General features: G+C 34.1%; 1 protein-coding gene across 6 annotated transcripts in view; it reads right to left on the reverse strand.

Annotated features, from left to right (window-relative positions):
• Window positions 1–200: 200 nt before the first annotated feature.
• MAP9 (microtubule associated protein 9) overlaps window positions 201–22,606 on the reverse strand; it is a 61,013-nt gene continuing 38,607 nt past the window's right edge. For 2 of the 6 annotated variants that reach the window (XM_082463532.1, XM_082463534.1), the window contains 7 exons: window positions 20,948–21,018; window positions 19,760–19,928; window positions 18,817–18,906; window positions 16,853–17,014; window positions 16,590–16,735; window positions 16,279–16,411; window positions 9,155–9,550 (listed from right to left, as the gene is read on the reverse strand). In XM_082463532.1, the coding sequence (XP_082319658.1) occupies window positions 9,428–9,550; window positions 16,279–16,411; window positions 16,590–16,735; window positions 16,853–17,014; window positions 18,817–18,906; window positions 19,760–19,928; window positions 20,948–21,018 (894 nt within the window). In that variant the 3' untranslated portion in view covers window positions 9,155–9,427. The other 4 variants (XR_014264151.1, XM_082463533.1, XM_082463530.1 and 1 more) reach the window with 4 other exon arrangements.

Consider the following 22,606-nt stretch of genomic DNA (forward strand, 5'->3'; position numbering starts at 1 on the left):
TTACATTACCTTTGTAATTTGTGTAGTGTTTTAAGTAAAAAAGTTTTATATCCAAATTTTCAGTGATTTTTAATAAAAGATATATCAACAAAATATGATTATTTCACCTTTAGCCCACAAATAAAACTCATACCATATTTTCTATCATTATGAAATAAATTTGGACACAGTCAATAAATAATATCACCCAATAAAATAAATCTTGTATGGTTCACTTTAATTAAACATTACATGAAAAATATGTTACTAAAAAGCAGATATTAAACACATCTCCTAAAATAATTCTTAAAACATCCTAAATCCAATACCAAGAATTTGGTTGACCCAAGTTAACATTATACAGCTACATGTAACACATGTTTCAAAATAACCAAATCACATGAAATTTTAAAGTAAAAAGAATTCAGAGAAGTCTTCAGTTAATGTTACATAGTATTCATTATTTCTGTCAGCCAATGTACCTAGGAAGCAGGATAATTGATAGTATCTTTGCTTTGTGTAGAATGGAGGCATATGGGTTTAAATACTTTTTAATAGAGCACTATTGAAAGCAGAGTCAAAATTAAATCAGGAAAATGTGTTTTCTGTATTAGTTTATTCTTGGGAGCTATTTTGACAAACATCAATTTCTCTTATTTTGTAAAATTCTTTTTCTCTACTGTATCTTAGTCCATGACTCAGGATTTAAAAAACGTCAGTATTTCCCCACATTTTCAGTGACAGTGTAGGTGCACAAACGGCTCTGATCTGGTGGATAGTTATGGAGAAGGCCGTGAAAGAGCAAGGGCACATCTGAGAGGATAAAAATCAATGACATTAATAATGACCACAGTTACAAGAGTTAGTGCAAAACTTTTATAAGATTATCAAAATTGTGGAATGGTGGACAGTCTATAGCTGGGAAACCTGACACCTGAGTTGTCACTCTAGATTTCTTATGGTCATTTGTGTGAGCTTGAGCAAGTCAGAGGCTTTGGAAATCAGTTTCTTCAATTTAGAAATAAGTCTGGGCCAGGCTTATTAAAATTCCTTTCAGATTCATAGTTATATAACTCTAAGGTACATATACCTTTGGACACCTAACTACTATCAGGTACGGCTTTGGCAACATGAAAAATATCAGTTTCAATACTATATAAAACAATAAAAGGACTACTAACATTTTCAAAATGTGGTACAATACAAACCACTGGAATATTGTTATCCCTGAACAGTTCTTATTTTCTTACATTAAGAAAATTTTAACCTCCTACTGATCTAAAATGCCATATTGTTTCTTTTTATTTATGTCACTAATTTTCTTGGTTATTATGAAACTTCATTTCTGAATAAAATTTTATTTTTTAGTATTATTATTTAAATTGCTAGGGAAATTGTTTTCAGTAATGTTTTAAAATATTCATTAAATTCCTATTTAAGTGTCAGCATTCTTCAAGTGCTCAATACAGTTTACACAACTAGAAGTTTAATCTGAAAATCTATAGGCTTTTAGTGTCTTTAATTTGAATTAACATTCCCTCATATTATAACAAAAACTTAATGAAAGTTAATGATATTGATATCTGATAATTTCTAAGGAAATATGGGGAAAGCATACACTTTAAATAGACAAATATATTCAGGAGAATATTACCTGGCTTGATTCTCCCTTTGGATCTCAGAAAGTAAATAGCACTGTATTTTCATCCAGCTCCGAGAACTCAGCTTTATTTCTGCTATAGGCAAAGAGGTGATTTCATTCAACTAGACAATTCAATCAGCACAGCTTGCTGTAAACAGGAAATAACATATTATTTAGCATAGTAAGATGAAAATCCCATTTGAGGGAAATGACTTGTTGGGTCTTTGAAAACACCTCAATTTCCCTTTTCATTGACCTCACAAGCAGTGCTAAGGAATTAGTATTTAGATTTCTTTTTAGAAGGTCCCAAACGCAGGTCACCTCTATATTTTCTCTTGAGTGCTACAACCTAGACTGGCGAGGAAAGCAGAGATTTCTTCTTATATGCTAACCAAGTGCAATGTTAACTCATCATTATCAGCCTCATCCATGTTAACCTTCTCACAAACATGAGGTGGGGAAACAAACGGCTCAAGGTAGGAAGTAAGTGAAAACAATGAACATTTATTAAGCCTTTTCTTATGTGCCATATTCTTTATATTAATTAACTAACTTCAATTCTCACAACTCAGAGGTGATAATAGTTAATCCACTATGCATGATAAATTAGAAGAAAATGTTCAGAATGCTTAAGTCAATATTTAATGTGAAATCTATGACACACACACTTAAGATCTCACATTCATAAAAGTAGCTGTACATTTTTCTATTTTTCCTTTTACTTCCCTGGAGTTTGCAAATATCTTTTAAGCTCTGAATAGAATTCAATACAATAAATACTTAATCTTTTCTGTTTGGTACTGTGGGGGACACACGAATGAACTAAGGGAGGCCCTAAATCCCATACTGATACTGATGGTAATTAGTTCAATTTCATGACAGATTCTCCTAGTTCCAGTGGTATAAAAAGGCTTCCAGTTTTATTTATGAAATTTTTAAATTTATCTGTAGCACTGATGTGATCTTACAAAGTGATCCACGACACCTTTCTTACCTTGCACATCCACTGCAGCAAGAAAGCTAATCCTCAGAGTGTGAAGCCTCCCGAGTAACTGTCTGAAAGCCTAAGTTACATAACCTGCTGGGTGCTCTGACATTATAATACTAGACACGGGCATTTGACTAACTCCTTAAATACTATGAATTCTTTTCTTTTATTTTGAAGATCTAATGAGGTTAACTGTCTCTAATAACAAACAGCAATTTCTTAAAGGAAAGATAATCTCTGGATAACAATACATGATTTTAGGATCTGAGAAGTAAAATATGTTTTTAAGGTTGATATAATACAGAGGTCTTGAGAGAATTTACAATTCTCTGAGGTCACATGAGAGCATGAACATGAGCATCTGAATTCTAGAGGTAGAGAGACTTCATCAGCTCTAATCCCAGCTCAGTCACATGCTAAATGTGTGGCAAGTTCTTTGATTTCTCTGAGTCTCAGTATTTTTATCTGCAAAATGAAGCTAATAACATGTACTCTGAATAGTTGTTGTAAAGACAAAAAATAATACTTGTAAAGATCTAGTAGAGAGGATACAACAGGTACTTCATAAATAGTAACTTTTTTGTCATCTATCATTGCATTGCATCATTGGCTACAGTAGCATTTCAACTCTGAGAGCATACATTTGGTCTGTGATAAACTAGTTGACCAGTTCAAGTATGAGTCCGATTAATGAGGATATGCAGAGATCAAATAAATAAATAGATTCTTTGGACATTTTCTACAAATTACCTTCCCATACAGCTGTCTTCTAAATATAAGGTAGATGACACTGGATTAGCTAAGAGGACAAAACTTACCGTTATCATCTTTATGGCTTTAGTCTGGAAAATAATAATAGTGATAATGACCTTGGACTCTTGTGGAATTTCCATAAGTAGTGTATATAATTACCATGAAATAGACATCTTTTGATATCAATGAAATAGTAAAGTGAGATAGAATTTAGGAAGACACATTTCAGAAGTCTGCTCATTATAAAGTGCCTATGATTGTCACTTAAGCAGGAACAGATAAAGTATACTCATATTAAAACATATGGCAACATTCTTAAATAAAATGCCTCAGTGATTGGATGATTCTACTGAACTACTGCCTCAGTTGACCAAAATTCTAACTTGCACAGTGCAAATGCAACTACTTTGAGCTAAAGATTAGTTTTAGAATAAATAATATATGCATACTCCCCAGTGACCATTCATTTTAAAACCTGACTCTACATGTGCAATCACTTGCAAAATCAATTATTTCTATGATTATGGTACTTAGATGGTTTTCTTTTTATGCTGGAGAATAATCATACTTAAATAACATGCACAGGTTAGGGAAAGTGATCATGGATCATCAGACTATAAGAATTATCAGGACAGCAACAGTCAGCTCTACCCACCACCAGAGCCTACCATCAAGCCTCTTAGATAGCCTCAACCACCAGAGGGCAGAGAGCAGAAGCAAGAAAAACTACAATCCTGCAGCCTGCGGACCAAAAACCACAGTTACAGAAAGATAGAGAAGATGAAAAGGCAGAGGGCTATATACCAGATGAAGGAACAAGAAAAAACCCCAGAAAAACAACTAAATGAAGTGGAGATAGGCAACCTTCCAGAGAAAGAATTCAGAATAATGATAGTGAAGATGATCCAGGACCTCGGAATAAGAATGGAGGCAAAGATTGAGAAGATGCAAGAAATGATTAACAAAGACCTAGAAGAATTAAAGAACAAACAAACAGAGATGACCAATACAATAACTGAAATGAAAACTACACTAGAAGGAATCAATAGCAGAATAACTGAGGCAGAAGAACGGATAAGTGACCTGGAAGACAGAATGGTGGAATTCACTGCTGCGGAACAGACTAAAGAAAAAAGAATGAAAAGAAATGAAGACAGCCTAAGAGACCTCTGGGACAACATTAAACGCAACAACATTCGCATTATAGGGGTCCCAGAAGGAGAAGAGAGAGAGAAAGGACCAGAGAAAATATTTGAAGAGATTATAGTCGAAAACTTCCCTAACATGGGAAAGGAGATAGCCACCCAAGTCCAGGAAGCGCAGAGAGTCCCATACAGAATAAACCCAAGGAGAAACACGCCGAGACACATAGTAATCAAAGTGGCAAAAATTAAAGACAAAGAAAAATTATTGAAAGCAGCAAGGGAAAAACGACAAATAACATACAAGGGAACTCTCATAAGGTTAACAGCTGATTTCTCAGCAGAAACTCTGCAAGCCAGAAGGGAGTGGCATGATATACTTAAAGTGATGAAAGGGAAGAACCTACAACCAAGATTACTCTACCCGGCAAGGATCTCATTTAGATTTGATGGAGAAATCAAAAGCTTTACAGACAAGCAAAAGCTAAGAGAATTCAGCACCACCAAACCAGCTCTACAACAAATGCTAAAGGAACTTCTCTAAGTGGGAAACACAAGAGAAGAAAAGGACCTACAAAAACAAACCCAAAACAATTAAGAAAATGGTCATAGGAACATACATATCGATAATTACCTTAAACGTGAATGGATTAAATGCCCCAACCAAAAGACATAGACTGGCTGAATGGATACAAAAACAGGACCCATATATATGCTGTCTACAAGAGACCCACTTTAGACCTAGGGACACATACAGACTGAAAGTTAGGGGATGGAAAAAGATATTCCATGCAAATGGAAATCAAAAGAAAGCTGGAGTAGCTATACTCATATCAGATAAAATAGACTTTAAAATAAAGAATGTTACAAGAGACAAGGAAGGACACTACATAATGATCCAGGGATCAATCCAAGAAGAAGATATAACAATTATAAATATATATGCACCCAACATAGGAGCACCTCAATACATAAGGCAACTGCTAACAGCTATAAAAGAGGAAATCGACAGTAACACAATAATAGTGGGGGACTTTAACACTTCACTTACACCAATGGACAGATCATCCAAAATGAAAATAAATAAGGAAACAGAAGCTTTAAATGACACAATAGACCAGATAGATTTAATTGATATATATAGGACATTCCAACCAAAAACAGCAGATTACACATTCTTCTCAAGTGCGCACGGAACATTCTCCAGGATAGATCACATCTTGGGTCACAAATCAAGCCTCAGTAAATTTAAGAAAATTGAAATCATAGCAAGCATCTTTTCTGACCACAACGCTATGAGATTAGAAATGAATTACAGGGAAAAAAACGTAAAAAAGACAAACACATGGAGGCTAAACAATACGTTACTAAATAACCAAAAGATCACTGAAGAAATCAAAGAGGAAATCAAAAAATACCTAGAGACAAATGACAATGAAAACACGACGACCCAAAACCTATGGGATGCAGCAAAAGCGGTTCTAAGAGGGAAGTTTATAGCTATACAAGCCTACCTAAAGAAACAAGAAAAATCTCAAGTAAACAATCTAACCTTACACCTAAAGAAACTAGAGAAAGAAGAACAAACAAAACCCAAAGTTAGCAGAAGGAAAGAAATCATAAAGATCAGAGCAGAAATAAATGAGATAGAAACAAAGAAAACAATAGCAAAGATCAATAAAACTAAAAGTTGGTTCTTTGAGAAGATAAACAAAATTGATAAGCCATTAGCCAGACTCATCAAGAAAAAGAGGGAGAGGACTCAAATCAATAAAATCAGAAATGAAAAAGGAGAAGTTACAACAGACACCGCAGAAATACAAAACATCCTAAGAGACTACTATAAGCAACTTTATGCCAATAAAATGGACAACCTGGAAGAAATGGACAAATTCTTAGAAAGGTATAACCTTCCAAGACTGAATCAGGAAGGAACAGAAAATATGAACAGACCAATCACAAGTAATGAAATTGAAACTGTGATTAAAAATCTTCCAACAAACAAAAGTCCAGGACCAGATGGCTTCACAGGTGAATTCTATCAAACATTTAGAGAAGAGCTAACACCCATCCTTCTCAAACTCTTCCAAAAAATTGCAGAGGAAGGAACACTCCCAAACTCATTCTATGAGGCCACCATCACCCTGATACCAAAACCAGAAAAAGACACTACAAAAAAAGAAAATTACAGACCAATATCACTGATGAATATAGATGCAAAAATCCTCAACAAAATACTAGCAAACAGAATCCAACAACACATTAAAAGGATCATACACCACGATCAAGTGGGATTTATCCCAGGGATGCAAGGATTCTTCAATATACGCAAATCAATCAATGTGATACACCATATTAACAAACTGAAGAATAAAAACCATATGATCATCTCAATAGATGCAGAAAAAGCTTTTGACAAAATTCAACACCCATTTATGATAAAAACTCTCCAGAAAGTGGGCATAGAGGGAACCTACCTCAACATAATAAAGGCCATATATGACAAACCCACAGCAAACATCATTCTCAATGGTGAAAAACTGAAAGCATTTCCTCTAAGATCAGGAACGAGACAAGGATGTCCACTCTCACCACTATTATTCAACATAGTTCTGGAAGTCCTAGCCACGGCAATCAGAGAAGAAAAAGAAATAAAAGGAATACAAATTGGAAAAGAGGAAGTAAAACTGTCACTGTTTGCGGATGACATGATACTATACATAGAGAATCCTAAAACTGCCACCAGAAAACTGCTAGAGCTAATTAATGAATATGGTAAAGTTGCAGGATACAAAATTAATGCACAGAAATCTCTTGCATTCCTATACACTAATGATGAAAAATCTGAAAGAGAAATTATGGAAACACTCCCATTTACCATTGCAACAAGAAGAATAAAATACCTAGGAATAAACCTACCTAGGGAGACAGAAGACCTGTATGCAGAAAACTATAAGACACTGATGAAAGAAATTAAAGATGATACCAACAGATGGAGAGATATACCATGTTCTTGGATTGGAAGAATCAACATTGTGAAAATGAGTATACTACCCAAAGCAATCTACAGATTCAATGCAATCCCTATCAAATTACCAATGGCATTTTTTATGGAGCTAGAACAAATCATCTTAAAATTTGTATGGAGACACAAAAGACCCCGAATAGCCAAAGCAGTCTTGAGGCAAAAAAATGGAGCTGGAGGAATCAGACTCCCTGACTTCAGACTATACTACAAAGCTACAGTAATCAAGACAATATGGTACTGGCACAAAAACAGAAACATAGATCAATGGAACAAGATAGAAAGCCCAGAGATTAACCCACGCACCTATGGTCAACTAATCTATGACAAAGGAGGCAAAGATATACAATGGAGAAAAGACAGTCTCTTCAATAAGTGGTGCTGGGAAAACTGGACAGCTACATGTAAAAGAATGAAATTAGAATACTCCCTAACACCATACACAAAAATAAACTCAAAATGGATTAGAGACCTAAATATAAGACTGGACACTATAAAACTCTTAGAGGAAAACATAGGAAGAACACTCTTTGACATAAATCACAGCAAGATCTTTTTTGATCCACCTCCTAGAGTAATGGAAATAAAAACAAAAATAAACAAGTGGGACCTAATGAAACTTCAAAGCTTTTGCACAGCAAAGGAAACCATAAACAAGACGAAAAGACAACCCTCAGAATGGGAGAAAATATTTGCAAATGAATCAACGGACAAAGGATTAATCTCCAAAATATATAAACAGCTCATTCAGCTCAATATCAAAGAAACAAACACCCCAATCCAAAAATGGGCAGAAGACCTAAATAGACATTTCTCCAAAGAAGACATACAGATGGCCACGAAGCACATGAAAAGCTGCTCAACATCACTAATTATTAGAGAAATGCAAATCAAAACTACAATGAGGTATCACCTCACTCCTGTTAGAATGGGGATCATCAGAAAATCTACAAACAACAAATGCTGGAGAGGGTGTGGAGAAAAGGGAACCCTCTTGCACTGTTGGTGGGAATGTAAATTGATACAGCCACTCTGGAGAACAATATGGAGGTTCCTTAAAAAACTAAAAATAGAATTACCATATGACCCAGCAATCCCACTACTGGGCATATACCCAGAGAAAACCGTAATTCAAAAAGACACATGCACCCGAATGTTCATTGCAGCACTATTTACAATAGCCAGGTCATGGAAGCAACCTAAATGCCCATCTACAGACGAATGGATAAAGAAGATGTGGTACATATATACAATGGAATATTACTCAGCCATAAAAAGGAACGAAATTGAGTCATTTGTTGAGACGTGGATGGATCTAGAGACTATCATACAGAGTGAAGTAAGTCAGAAAGAGAAAAACAAATATCATATATTAATGCATGTATGTGGAACCTAGAAAATTGATACAGATGAGCCAGTTTGCAGGGCAGAAGTTGAGACACAGGTGTAGAGAATGGACATATGGACACCAAGGGGGGAAAACTGCGGTGAGGTGGGGATGGTGGTGTGCTGAATTGGGCGATTGGGATTGACATGTATACACTGATATGTATAAAATTGATGCCTAATAAGAACCTGCAGTATAAAAAAACAAACAAAACAAAAAAAAAAAAAAAAAAAAGAATTATCAGGACATGATAAATGGTTATGTATTTCAATGGTAAAAGCAATCTGATTATTAGCTCTTCATTTGAAGCAGTTTATCTACAGTTCAAAAATGCTTTCAGTGCTTTCACTGATTAAACTCTAAAGCATCTTTTTCATTGTCAGCAGAAGTGACCAGCATTTAATTAAAATAGACTCTTCTAACTATAAATAATTTAATTAATAGTTTTAAATTTAATTTGGCTAAAATTGGTGAATTGATAAATAACTAAATAACGCAAGAATAAGAATTATCAAAACATTTTTGAGAACACAGTTCTGCTTGGAGGGCTCCATGGAGGAAGTGCCTCATTTTCAAGAAAGGGATGATGTTTCTTTTGTTTTCGTTCAATTCTTTCCTTCCTTTCTTTTTTTTCCTAAAGAGAAAATAGAAAACTATTTATATATAAATTTATATACAAATATGACCATTATTTTCAAATCAAGTTGCTTGCTGAAGAACAAAATAATCATTATAAGGTATTTAAATGTCATTTGCTAGCTTAATTGGTTATAAAGTAATAGCAGCTAGGGAATATTGTTAATTTATGAGTATACTATCAATAGGCGTTAACGCACCACTTTATTTTTTAAATATTAAAAGTGATAATGTTTTAAAAGAATTATGTAAAATAGGAAAAAAAGACCTGTAATCCCATCATTCAAAGAGAATAATTATTAGAAGTTAGTGATGACTTTCTGAGAACAGAGTCTCAGAAATAAATTTACTGGGTGCAAATGTTGAATACGTGATGGCAGCAGACGATACTTCACAGTGTTTAGAAATATTTGAATATTGAGGTTCATGTTTCTTTGCTTGTTATTGAGCTTGAGCACATTTTCATTTCTTTAGTGCTTTTGTGAAGTTTTTGCTCTATTATTTGGCTCTTTTAACTGTATGGGTATTGGTGCTTGTAATTTTTAGCAACTTACATATTTTCATATAATAAATATTATCCTTGTAGCATTTTATCTACATTATTTTTAGTCCTTAATTTTTTACCAAAAAATTAATATTTCAACCATAGACAACTAAACTGTTTAAAGAGTAATATAGTCAAAATCTGTGTACCCACTACCTGCCTTTTGAAATAAAACATGACCAATACTTGTGCAGCCCTTGTATTCACTCCCTCACCACACTTGCTTTCTCTCCACCATCCAGAGATAACCATTACTGAATTTAGTGCTTAAGTTGCAGTGCATCCCTTAATACCTTTATCACACACACATATTCATCCCCAAACAACAAATAATTTTGTTTTGCAGGTTTTTTGAGTTTATGCTAAAAGGTACCATGTTATATATTCTTTTGCATCTGTCCTTTATTTATGACCATAGTTCTAAGATCCATCTATATGGAGCTGTAGCTCTAGTTCATTGATGCACAGAATTCCAGTATATCAACATATCACAGTTTACTAATCTATTTTGGTGTTGAAGACATGATGTTCTAATGTTTTTTCCACACAAAGACAATGCTGCTGTAAATATCCCTGTTTGATTCCTTGGGCTTATAAGCCAAGATTTTCTCTCCAAGTATATGCCTAGGAATGAAATTGCCAGTTTGTAGGGTATGAATATGTTCGACTTTGCTGGACAATAATGATTTATTCTCCAAAGTTGTAGGAAATTACCCTCCAGCCAGCAATTATACTGATTTTTTATTTTGTATTATTAATATGATGTATTCTATTGTTTGGCATTTTATATTTAATGTTTAAATCTTTTGAAGTTTGTATTGCAGTAAAGTAATTGTTTGAAGTGATTTTATGTCCAAATGTCACAAATAATCCCAATTGTTATTGCCTTGCATCCATTAATTTGTGTTACTTTATTATATAGTACGTCCTTACAGGTAACAGGTTCTGAGGCTATTATTCTACTTGTACTATACTATAATTTGTGCTCATTCATTCAATGTTAAGCACTGAGATCTTACTCTGGGTCAAGCAGTATACAGGGAGCAATGCATGAAGTGATTATAAAATACAAACACACAGGTTACTGTTCCTGTCCCTTAGGGAACTTTCAAAATAGATGCTTAATAAACAAGTACGTAAACAACAGATAATTCCAAATTGTGTGAAATTCTATGAAACATATAAACAAGCTGTTGTGATTGATAAAAAATGAAAGGAAGTACTTACTTTCAAAGAAAAGTGGATTCAGGGAAAGTCACTTTGAGACGTGATGGGTAAGAGGAGCCACTGGTGATGTGCACTGAGGGGAGGGCACCCCACACAGACAGAAGAGTGTGTGTGAGGACTCTGACAAGTGGGGAAAACTTGGGATGGGAGAGGAAGCCAGAGAGCCAGTGTGAATAAAGCCTGGCGGGAGATGGGAGCAGGGTCCCAGATGAGAATGACAAGGTATACATGTAAGATCAGACGGGGCCTAGCAGGCCACGGTAACATTTAGAACACAGGTTTGAAAAAAAAAAAAAAAAAGAGCTGCCAACAGGTGATTTGGAGAAGAAAGGCAGAATGCTGAGAGGTAAACCGAGGAACATGGCAGCAGAGGAGGAGACAGCTCAAGTGGAAGGGGAAATCGACTGTGCAGAATGCCTAGAGGTCTAAGAAACAGGGCAGAAAAGAATACATACCATAGGCTAGATGCTCTAGCAAAATCTTAACTCTCAAAGTTTAGTTTCAGAAAAGGGATAAGATGGGGGTTTATTGAGGATGAAAAGGATATGAAGAACTAAGGAAGTGTAAACAAACTTTCCAGAAGTTTAGCTATTAAAAAAGATGATATCATAGCTGGAGGGAAATGAAGAATTAAGAGAGTTTATGTTTATTAAGATTACTTATCCTGAGACTTGATGGGAATAATCCAGGAGGGTAGAAGAATGTAGATTCACAGGAGAGTGAAATGGTAAGTTCATATTTCATTGCTTGATTGGTACAGTCCCGCTTCATATTATTTTGAAAATATTATCTTCCATAGTCTCACATTTTTATTATACCAGGTGAATTTTAGAACCATTTGGCTTCCCTGCTATACTCCCTTCCAAAAAATGACTGAGTATCTGAGGATTAATATGAAATCTAAACAATGATCTAGGAATACTTGAAATGTTAATAGCATTTGGCCTTTCATCCTGCAGCTTGGACTGTCTCTCCGTTTCTTCAAGTTTCTGCTAAAACTATAAAGTTTAGTGGTTTCCTTGTATTCCAAAGAGCAATGGTGTCACGGAACACTTGGACAACCCTGCCTCTGCAGGCTGAATGGCTTGGGAGGAGTGGTATTTTGGTAAATTATTAGGTGTCTATGCTTCTTTCATCAGTACATAAATGGAATTGATAATGTCACAAGGAGAATATGGTAATGTAAGGTTCCATTAACATGCAATTATTCACATACAACAAAAGGATTGAAGAGAGGTGTGAAATCTTCTTTTTGTCTTAACATTTTGCTCTTCATCATGAGAATGTTTTCATCCTTGCTACTTCTAATAAACAGAGAACCTCTTTTCAGAATCCTAACTGAGAAAATAAAAGCTGTAATTGGACCACAGTCAATCATCTTGTTACTTTAGAGAGAGGCAGGACCTCTAGCTAGGTGAAAGAAAAGCAGTGACCATGCTGTGTCCTCAGAAACTAACTGAAAAAACCTCATTGTCCATTCCATTTAGCATAGAGAGAGAGAGGAACTGAAAGCAACCTTGAGTTTACCGGCAGGTGCTAAAAAGTCAGGGCAGGAAATAGGCAATTAATTATCAACCTTAATATCAATTTACATGATTCAATGTTATCTTGAGTAATAATTAAAAGAGGTTTCTTAAAAAGTCCTTCTGTCTGTTGTTTGTTGGAGTCTGAATCTTTTGCTTATTTTCTTATTAAAGGTAACTATGAATTAATCTGGGAACCAGCTTGACGAAGCATCCTACCTGATCTTTGGCTACAATTTTCACCTAAAACAGTGACCCATCAATTGCTCACTCCCCAAACTAGGTTGTACATCAAAATTTTGAGATGTTACTTTACATGAAGATTGAAGTAATTCGCTCTTCTGTATAAGGGTATTTTTCCATTCTCTCTGCAAACAAATTTCAATAAGAAATTGGTAAGATGGGGAATAGAGCTGTAACATGTTGTACATGGATTTTTTTTTTAGGTAGCGCTGTATTATAGGGATATATTGTATACCAAAACAAGTTATTTTGTCTTAGGTCTTTGACTAGTTTTTGTTTTCCAGAGGATTGATTAGAATGAGAAAGTGACTAACCACTGTAATAAAACATTGTGTACCTAACTATGACTTAGTCACTAAGGAAATTCTATCTCATTTTCAAGACAATGTGAAAATAAAACTGAAAACTGAAACATTTACATTCAGTTACTACTCTAAAAGATACTAGCAGAATTAGCATACGTCTCCTTAATATAAGAAGATTTTTAATTTTTCTTAGAACAAAGCATTATTTAAGAGTTTAAGGAAATCATCATAGAACACTACTATCCTCATTCAAACAACTGAACCAGTTTTGATCGCCTTATTACTGTTTCTCTGCATGGATTTAGCATTATAGCAGTACTAAAGTCAACACATAAACAACAATAAATTCTGTTGGTATTTTTATTAGGATTGCATTAAATTTGTAAATTACTTCAGGGAAAACTGACATCTTTATAGCATCATTATAAGATTGTTTCTATACAAGGACAGTTTTGTTCTAATTTCTCAGTATTCATTTGTGTCCTTCAGGAGTGTTCTAAAGTTTTCTTTATATTGGTATTGCACATTTCCTGAGTTTATTCCGAAGTGTGACATCTTTTTATCCTATCTTTAAATAGCCTGCTTTGGGTCCTGTATGTGTCTCTAGCTACTACTGATTCTAAATTTTATGTGGAAAAAAAACCCCCAAGAATATGCAGAAATACTTTGAATGAAGAGTTATGAAGGGAGATCAACCCAAACATATATGAAAATATATAAAGTCCTGATGATGAAACAGTGTCGTACTGGAATATGTACAGTGAGATTGACCAATGGAACAGAAAGTTAAGAAACAAACAGACCTGAAAATATGGGAATGATCTAATGTATCATATAATAAAGGCAGTACCTCAAATCAGTGGGTAAAAGATGTGCTGTTTTATGAAAGATTCATTTGGAAAAAATAAAGATGGAATCATATTTCCCATCATACACTAGGATAAATTCTAAGTAGAGCAAATATTAAAATGTTAAGATATTAAAATCATAAAGTCATTAGAAGAAAAATGGGAGCTTTGACCCTAAATTTTGGAGAAAGTCCTTTCAACTACACCTGAAAATCAGAAGCCATAAAAAAAGACTGATAGATTTGACACCTGAAAATAAAATTAATTTTCTCATGGAATAAAATGATATAAGACTTCCCTGGTGGCACAGTGGTTAAGAATCCACCTGCCAATGCAGAGGACATGAGTTTGAGCCCTGGTCCAGGAAGATCCCACATGCTGCAGAGCAACTAAGCCCATGTGCCACAACTACTGAGCCTGTTCTCTAGAACCCATGAGCCAGAACTACTGAGACCACGTGCCACAACTACTGAAGCCCGTGCACCCTAGAGCCCATGCTCCACAACAAGAGAAGCCACTGCTATAAGAAGCCCACATATCGCAATGAAGAGTAGCCTGTGCTTGCCACAACTAGAGAAAGCCTGTGCATGGCCAAGACCCAATACAGCCAAAAATAAATAATAAATAAATAGATTTACTAAAATAATGATATAAGCAAAGTTGAGAGACCAACAATACAATGGGAAAAAATTTATAACTCATATCAGCAATGATAGGCTAATTTCCCTAGTACATAAAAAAGCTTCTAGAAATCACTAAGAAAAAGACCAATGAAAAAATGTTCAGTTTATGAATTGACACTTTACAGGAAAAAAAATACAAATTATCCTCATACAAATGAAAGGATACTCAAGCTCAATCCTAACCAGAGAAATGCAAATAAAAAAATACTCTGGATGACATTTTTTTAACTTGCTGATAGATATGAAATCAAAAAAAAGTTTGATAAGAAACCCTACTGGACCCTAAGCCCTGTGGAGAAATTTTGCACTTTTTGATTGATGAATCATCTGAATGTGTTAACTATTCACATAAAGTACTTATGCATCTGAAATGTATTACTTATTTACTTATTCAAAAATAAATGAATAAAATACATATTTATATTGATATTTTAAAACAGAAAACAGTATTTTGCTTGCCATCACTGAAAAGTAACTATAAACATAAGTACATTGAAACAAAGAATATAAAGTCCTGCTAGATATCATTTCTCCCAACGTTCATACTTGATTGCTTTCATTAAAAAATCACTTAAATAAGACCTTCTCCTTGAGGTCATCAGAAAGATCAAAAGAAAATGAAAAATGGAATAACTTTCTCATTAAATACAATTTTACTGTGTGCCAGGACCAAGTTCCACCTAAATTAACCTGGTATACCTTCAGTAATACACTTATCAGCTTTTTATAATTTTAGGTAGGAGAATCATTACGAAGGACGAATAGGCATGACTGGTAAGTGACTAAATGTGGGGATGTAGGTAAGGAACAATATTATAACTAGTTTTAAGCCTGACTGTTTTAAGGAATAGTAGAATCATTAATAGAAATGATCTATTAATAGAAATAGATCGAATCAATTATGATATATGTAGGAGAGAATGAATTCAACAATATAGCTTCCAGGTAGAAATGGTCAGTAGGCATGGGACAAATAGAACTGGAATTAGGGACAGAAAAGTCAGAAAAAAGTACATTTAAAAGACACAGTGCAGGGCTTCCCTGGTGGCACAGTGGTTGAGAATCTGTCTGGCAATGCAGGGGACATGGGTTCGAGCCCTGGTCTGGGAAGATCCCACATGCCGTGGAGCAACTAGGCCCATGAGCCACAACTACTGAGCCTGCTCATCTGGAGCCTGTGCTCTGCAACAAGAGAGGCTGTGATAGTGAGAGGCCTACACACCACGATGAAGAGTGACCCCCGCTTGCCACAACTAGAGAAAGCCCTTGCACAGAAACGAAGACCCAACACAGCCAAAAATAAATTAATTAATTAAAAAAAAAAGACACAGTGAATTAACAAATAACACCTACCAGCCATTTTTCATATTCATCAAGAGCTTTTTTATCTTTATCTTTTTTCTCAGCTCTTTTCAGTTCTTCTTTTCTTTTCTCATTTATTTTCTCTTTTTCTTTTTCCTTGAAAAAAGCTTCCTTTTTTTCATTCCTATGTAGGATAGCCAAAACACTGGCAAGTTAAAGGAGAATATATAATAAAGATTCCCTAATGTGCCTTTGCAATAATGAGACTGAGTGCATTAGTAACATTCAAGTAAATGAATTTTAGAAAAGCCTAAAGTGTTACTAATTTAAGATCTATCAAAACATTTATTATTTTGGATTACCAGTTTTCAACAGCAGTTAAGTTATCTTTCCTTTTCTCAGCAGCAGTTTCCTCCTCTTTCTGTTTCTTTGCTCTTTCATATTCTTTCTCTTTTTTACTTTTCTCTTTAAGATATTCCATCTTTTTCTCTTTCCATTTTTCAAAAGACTGAAAAAGTTCAGAGTTACTTTCTTATTTAATGTGAATATAATAAAATAGTAAAAACACAATCATTAATTTTCAAATATTTTAAAAATAATTAAGATATTCAAAACCATTGCATACTTGCAGTGCTTCTCTTTTTCTCACAGCATTTTCTTCTTCAGTTTTCTTCTGGTTTTTTTCCTCAAGCCTTTTTTTTGCAGCCACCTTCTTTGCTTCCTTTTCTTTCATGGCTTTCCAGGCCTCAAATGATGCTAAGGCTTCTTCTCTCTTAGCAGCTCTTTTCTACTTTGGAAAAATAATAGACAGTTATATGTATATGTATAAGTAGACAAATATAGATAGATATAGATATACACACATTCATTTATTTTTAATTCCCTTCATATTCATCAAATTAGGTTTCAAAGCAATCTATTTAAAATAGATTTAGAGAAGTTAATTGATAAAGAATATTATCTGAATTATTCACTGCATTTTAAAATGTCTTTCTTAAGCATTTATCAGATATTGATCTACTACCATGCATAGGAAGGAATTTTTTTTTGGAAGTATACTGAACAAATGCTATGAAAATAAACTGTAAAAGGATAATTGGTACTGCAAAGTGCTCATAATGCAATATTGCACTAAAAGAAAAATATCAGGAAAGTTGCAGGCCAGAAAGGTAAAGTTATAGTCAGAGTAAGGTAAATTGGCCGAGTCACACAGAATAAACTACAGATCTGTGCTTTAACCCTGAGTTTTGACCGACATCAAAGCATAAAATTCTTACTGCATAAACATATCCCAAGTGTTGAAAACATGTGCCAGATTAGAAAATATGTAGGTGAACATATAGCAAGTATGTTATTACTTTACTTACTACAATTTAATCCCATAATATTCTATGTTTGCCTTATAATATTGCTTGGCATTAAATGATATAAAGTTTTATTACAGAGATAACATAATTTAGAAATAAAAGTATGAACTCCCTCACTGAGTTGTGAAGAGAAAATGAGGTATTTGGCACTGACTGTGGCAGATAATGCTGCAAAGGCAGTGCTAGTGTCCAGGCACATCCCCTGCAGGGCTGCTCCACACAGTGCTGTGCGCTGGGGAAATAAGTTTCTATTCATGGTAGTATTAAAAGCACAATGAAGGGTTGTTTTTTTTTTTTCTTTTGTTTTTTTTCAGGGATTTTACTTTAGAAGATGGGAAAGAACTGGAGCATGTTGTAGGCAGGAGTTAGAGGCAGAGGGTGAATTACAGGAGAGACTGAAATGAGAGCCCAGCTCCAGTCAGTGGGAAGGATAGGGGCAAACACTCAGGTAGAGGCTGGTGTTGAAGATACATACAAAACTCAAGATAGAAAAGGGGAAAACTAAAGGTTAATGTCTGATGACCCTTTATATTACTGGCTAAGTTGTAATATCAAAGTCAATTTTTAAGAATGAATTAGGTACATGGTCACAAGAAAAAATAAGTTCATAATCAGTAGTGCCAAAGCTATTGCTCAGGGCTTCCCTGGTGGTGCAGTGGTTGAGAATCTGCCTGCCAATGCAGGGCACACGGGTTCGAGCCCTGGTCTGGGAGGATCCCACATGCCGCGGAGCAGCCGGGCCCGTGAGCCACGGCTACTGAGCCTGCGCGTCTGGAGCCTGTGCTCCGCAACAAGAGAGGCCGCAATAGTGAGAGGCCCGCGCACCGTGATGAAGAGTGGCCCCCGCTTGCTGCAACTAGAGAAAGCCCTCGCACAGAAACGAAGACCCAACACAGCCAAAAATAAATAAATAAATAATTATAATTAAAAAAAAATAGCACAAACCAAATCCATGCAATAAATCTGTTTTAAAAAAAAAAAAAGCTATTGCTCACATATAAATAATAAAAATCTCTCTGCATCCATGTTTTCATGTAAAACAGTTATATTTATATCAAACTAAAAATGTATAAAGTACCAGAGAAATAAAATCAGAAATCAATTCTTTTATATACAATTTATTTCACCATTTAAAAAACAGTTGATTTAGAAATATTAAACATTCAGACTATTTTACTGACTTAAAAATCCAGAATATTTTTCACTTCTATATTCAGAATACCTGTTCATTTTGAATCCTTAAGTTTTCACTTTTGATTCTTTTAATTCTGTGCATTTCATGTAAATAAACATTTTTCTTTTCTAACCACTCCTGTGGGAACAAGAAAAAGGCTATATAATATTCAAAGTTTTGCAAATGAATTAGAATTCTTATTTATTTCTGAAATATATGATTAAAACTTTAAAAAAGCAAAACATAAAAACTTATAGATTTTATATGCACTAGTATCATTCTTTTTCTGATAATATTCTAATATGTAAAGATGAGTAAGAATTAAGAAAATCATGTGTATATATGATTTATATATGTGTAATATAATGACTACATATATTAACATTTTTCTCTGAAATTCACATGGACAATTTTCCAAAGTGTACGATATTCTGTACAACAATTTTTGAAAGTGTACTATATTCTGTACAACTACATATATTAACATTTTTCTCTGAAATTCACATGGATAATTTTCCAAAGTGTACTATATTCTGTACAACAAATAAGACAAAAAAAAAAAAAAAGACTTCTTTTTTGGAATTGTGAAAAAATTTGGACAGCTTTCTTCTATGTAAGTTTAACTCAAATACAGAAAGTCTCAGGAAAGAAAAAAAAATTAAAACCCTTTTTGTTCATAACTATATAAACTTTAAGGAGAAAAAGTATAGAACATAGGTTTACCTCAACTACATTTTGCTTTTGCTGTATTTTTATCAATTGCCATGGCATATTCTCTTTCTTTAAAAACAACTATGATCAGTTAAACAAAGCCTGGAAGGAGATAATTTAGTATAAAAAAAGAAAAGCTTTGGATTGCTCAGGTATTATAAAGGAAATAAATTAAACATTAAATCATCATCTCTGACAGGGTCATTTTATTTCCTGATAAACAAACCTTATGTAAGTGATTAATTCTTCTAATTTTTAAAAACAATATTTTCCTTTTTACCTGATAAACAGCTGCCCTTATGTTATCTGCTCTGTCAGGTTCTGTGTTCTGTTTCTGTGAGGGCTTTTGGTCCAAGATTCTCAAAGTCCCTAAATAGTGAGAAGTGGGAACTGTCAACGGAGTTCTTCTTAGAGAACCAGGTTTCTTTAAGAACTCAGAGGTCATTAATCTGAAAAGATCCAAATGAATCAAGATAAACTATTACAATTGCACTTGGTAGAAGACAAATTCATTAGATTTTGCAAATACTATATTTGAAAACTACATTATAATGTAATAAATTATAATTACTTTGAAAATGATGTGTTCTTAGTATACAAAGACCCCTATTCAACATAATTTAAATTTTATTACTCTAAGTTATATAGCTTCAAAGCAATTTTTCTTTTTAGGTTTTGTAATTAAAACATTTTTAACAAACATGGACTCAAGTTACATGGGAAAAGATGATATTAATAAGTAAGTTTTAATAGTTTCTCATGTCATTTTGCTACATAAACCATCTTAAATATAAAGTTAGACTAGTAACCTCTATTTCAGGGTTGGTGGGAAAATCTGACCCCCCCATCTATTCTGGTATATAAAGTTTATTGCACCCTGGCTTTTTCATTTATTTGCACAACGCCAACAGTGTCTTCCCTGCTACAACAGCAGAACTGAGTAGTTACAACAGAGACCATATGGCCTACAAAACCTGACATATGTACTAACTGGTAAATTTACAGAAAACTTTTGCTGACCCCTGTTCTATTTGACTAATGATAATTTAAAAGATTCAGAAGGTTTTGAATAGCATTTATGAGTTCTTATCATTTTAATAAACCAACTTAGTCCATAGAACCTCTAAGTTTAAAGTACAATTTTTCATGTGTTAGACAAAGACATTTAATAGAGAAAGTGAATGCTGAACTTCAGCTTTATTACCACTGTATATCTACTGTCTCAGGAAAAATAGGAGAAAGAAATTGTATCCTGGGAGCAATGTAGAACATAGAGGATCCTTAATCAATTCCTTTTTATAAATGAATATATTCAACTAGGGGGATTTACCATGAAGTAACTACTTCATTCTTCTCATAAGAAGAAAATTAAGTAACACCAAATGAAATTTACTCTACAGAAGTTAAACTAAAACTAGTTTTCTTGGAATGTAAACCCATAACTGAGGGAAAATGATAACTCTATTACCTGCCAGATGCATTGGATGCTCTATTATTTGTTGACTTTTTATTCTTCATATTTCTATCTTCAATTATTTTCTATTAAATAGAAAAAGCCAAAGATGGATTACTCACTGTATCTATCACAGTTAGACTTAGAGGCCAATCTTCCAGTAAATCGATGTTTTTTAAGCATCTACTATGTGTCAAGTATAGCTGTCACCAGGAACAAATAAGGATATTACATTTTAGGGAGGTTGACTGGCAATAAACACGTAAACTAATGTCACTCATGAAGGAGGTAAACTAGGGTCCAGTGACAGTGACAGAGTGGAGTTGATGAACCACAATAATGAATGTGATCAGGGAAGGCCTCCCTGAAGGCTCGACATTAGAGCTCAGACAAATGATGAATAACAAAGGGCCACATGACGTTCTATGGAGAGCTTGATAATTTTGAGAAACCAAAAAAGGTGAATGATGCTGAGGCACGTGAATGGCAGGGAGAGCTGAGGAGTATAAGGTCCGGGAAGAATCGTATGAGATCTCCAGTGGTGAGGAGTCTGCATTTTATTCCATGGGGAGAATCCAACAAAGAGACCTTAGAGGGGAATGATTAATCAGACTTAAGATCACTCAGTAGAGGATAAGAATAAAGCCAAGGATTCATTCAAAAGGAATATGTTATAATCTTACTTGTTATATATAAATCATCTGTTAAATGTTTACCTCTGTTAAACATTTCTAAGACCTGTCTATAAATTCCAGAACACCCTTCTTCCTTTTAAGGAATAACTCTTCTACTTTACACAGACAGATAGGTGCTAACACTAAAGTGAGAGCAGATGTAAACACATCCCTAACTTGGCATTAGCGCTTTTTTCTAAGGAAACTGGTTAAGGACAATATACCTGGAAAGTGGCTTAATGAACCTTCTCCATAAAATTTAATAAAAACTTATACTCTGTATTATAAAAGTCCCATTCAACCACAAGTTTTCCTCTAACTGTTATCTTCCCTAGTAATAAGTATACATAGCCACCAATTAACTGCAGGAGAAACTGCATAAAGAAAATTTAGGAGAAATAAAGACTAAAAATGCTCCCCATAAATTTTAACAGTATAGTACTCTGGTGCAATGTAGTGTAGGGACAAGTAATCCTACATATCACAAATCTGGTTCTCAAGGTAATAATAATAATATTCCTGATAATGATCCTGTCCATCCATTTAAATAGGTATGGATGTTGATAAACTTTTCTTAAAGATTTTTATTAAAATTTATAAAATATTTTAAAATGATATCCAAAGGAATATCCTTCACTAACTCAAAACCTTAGAAATTATTCCAGACAGCTGCATTTTTATAATATGAAGACCTATAGAAACCTACCCACTTCTGGGTATGTATTTCTGAAACATTTAAAAATATATTATGATCATATACTTCTGATAACTTTTAATGAAATATTGGGTTTTATTATTTTCACTGCAAACCTTCCTTGAAGTTAAAATTCTATTGAATAAGAATCACTTGAGGGGAGGAGAGAAGATGGCGGAAGAGTAAGACGCGGAGATCACCTTCCTTCCCACAGATACAGTAGAAATACATCTACACGTGGAACTGCTCCTACAGAACACCCACTGAACGCTGGCAGAAAACGTCAGACCTCCAAAAAGGCAAGAA

Source organism: Balaenoptera physalus (genome assembly GCF_965194825.1).
Source record: "Balaenoptera physalus genome assembly, chromosome: 5".
Classification (NCBI taxonomy): domain Eukaryota; kingdom Metazoa; phylum Chordata; class Mammalia; order Artiodactyla; family Balaenopteridae; genus Balaenoptera; species Balaenoptera physalus.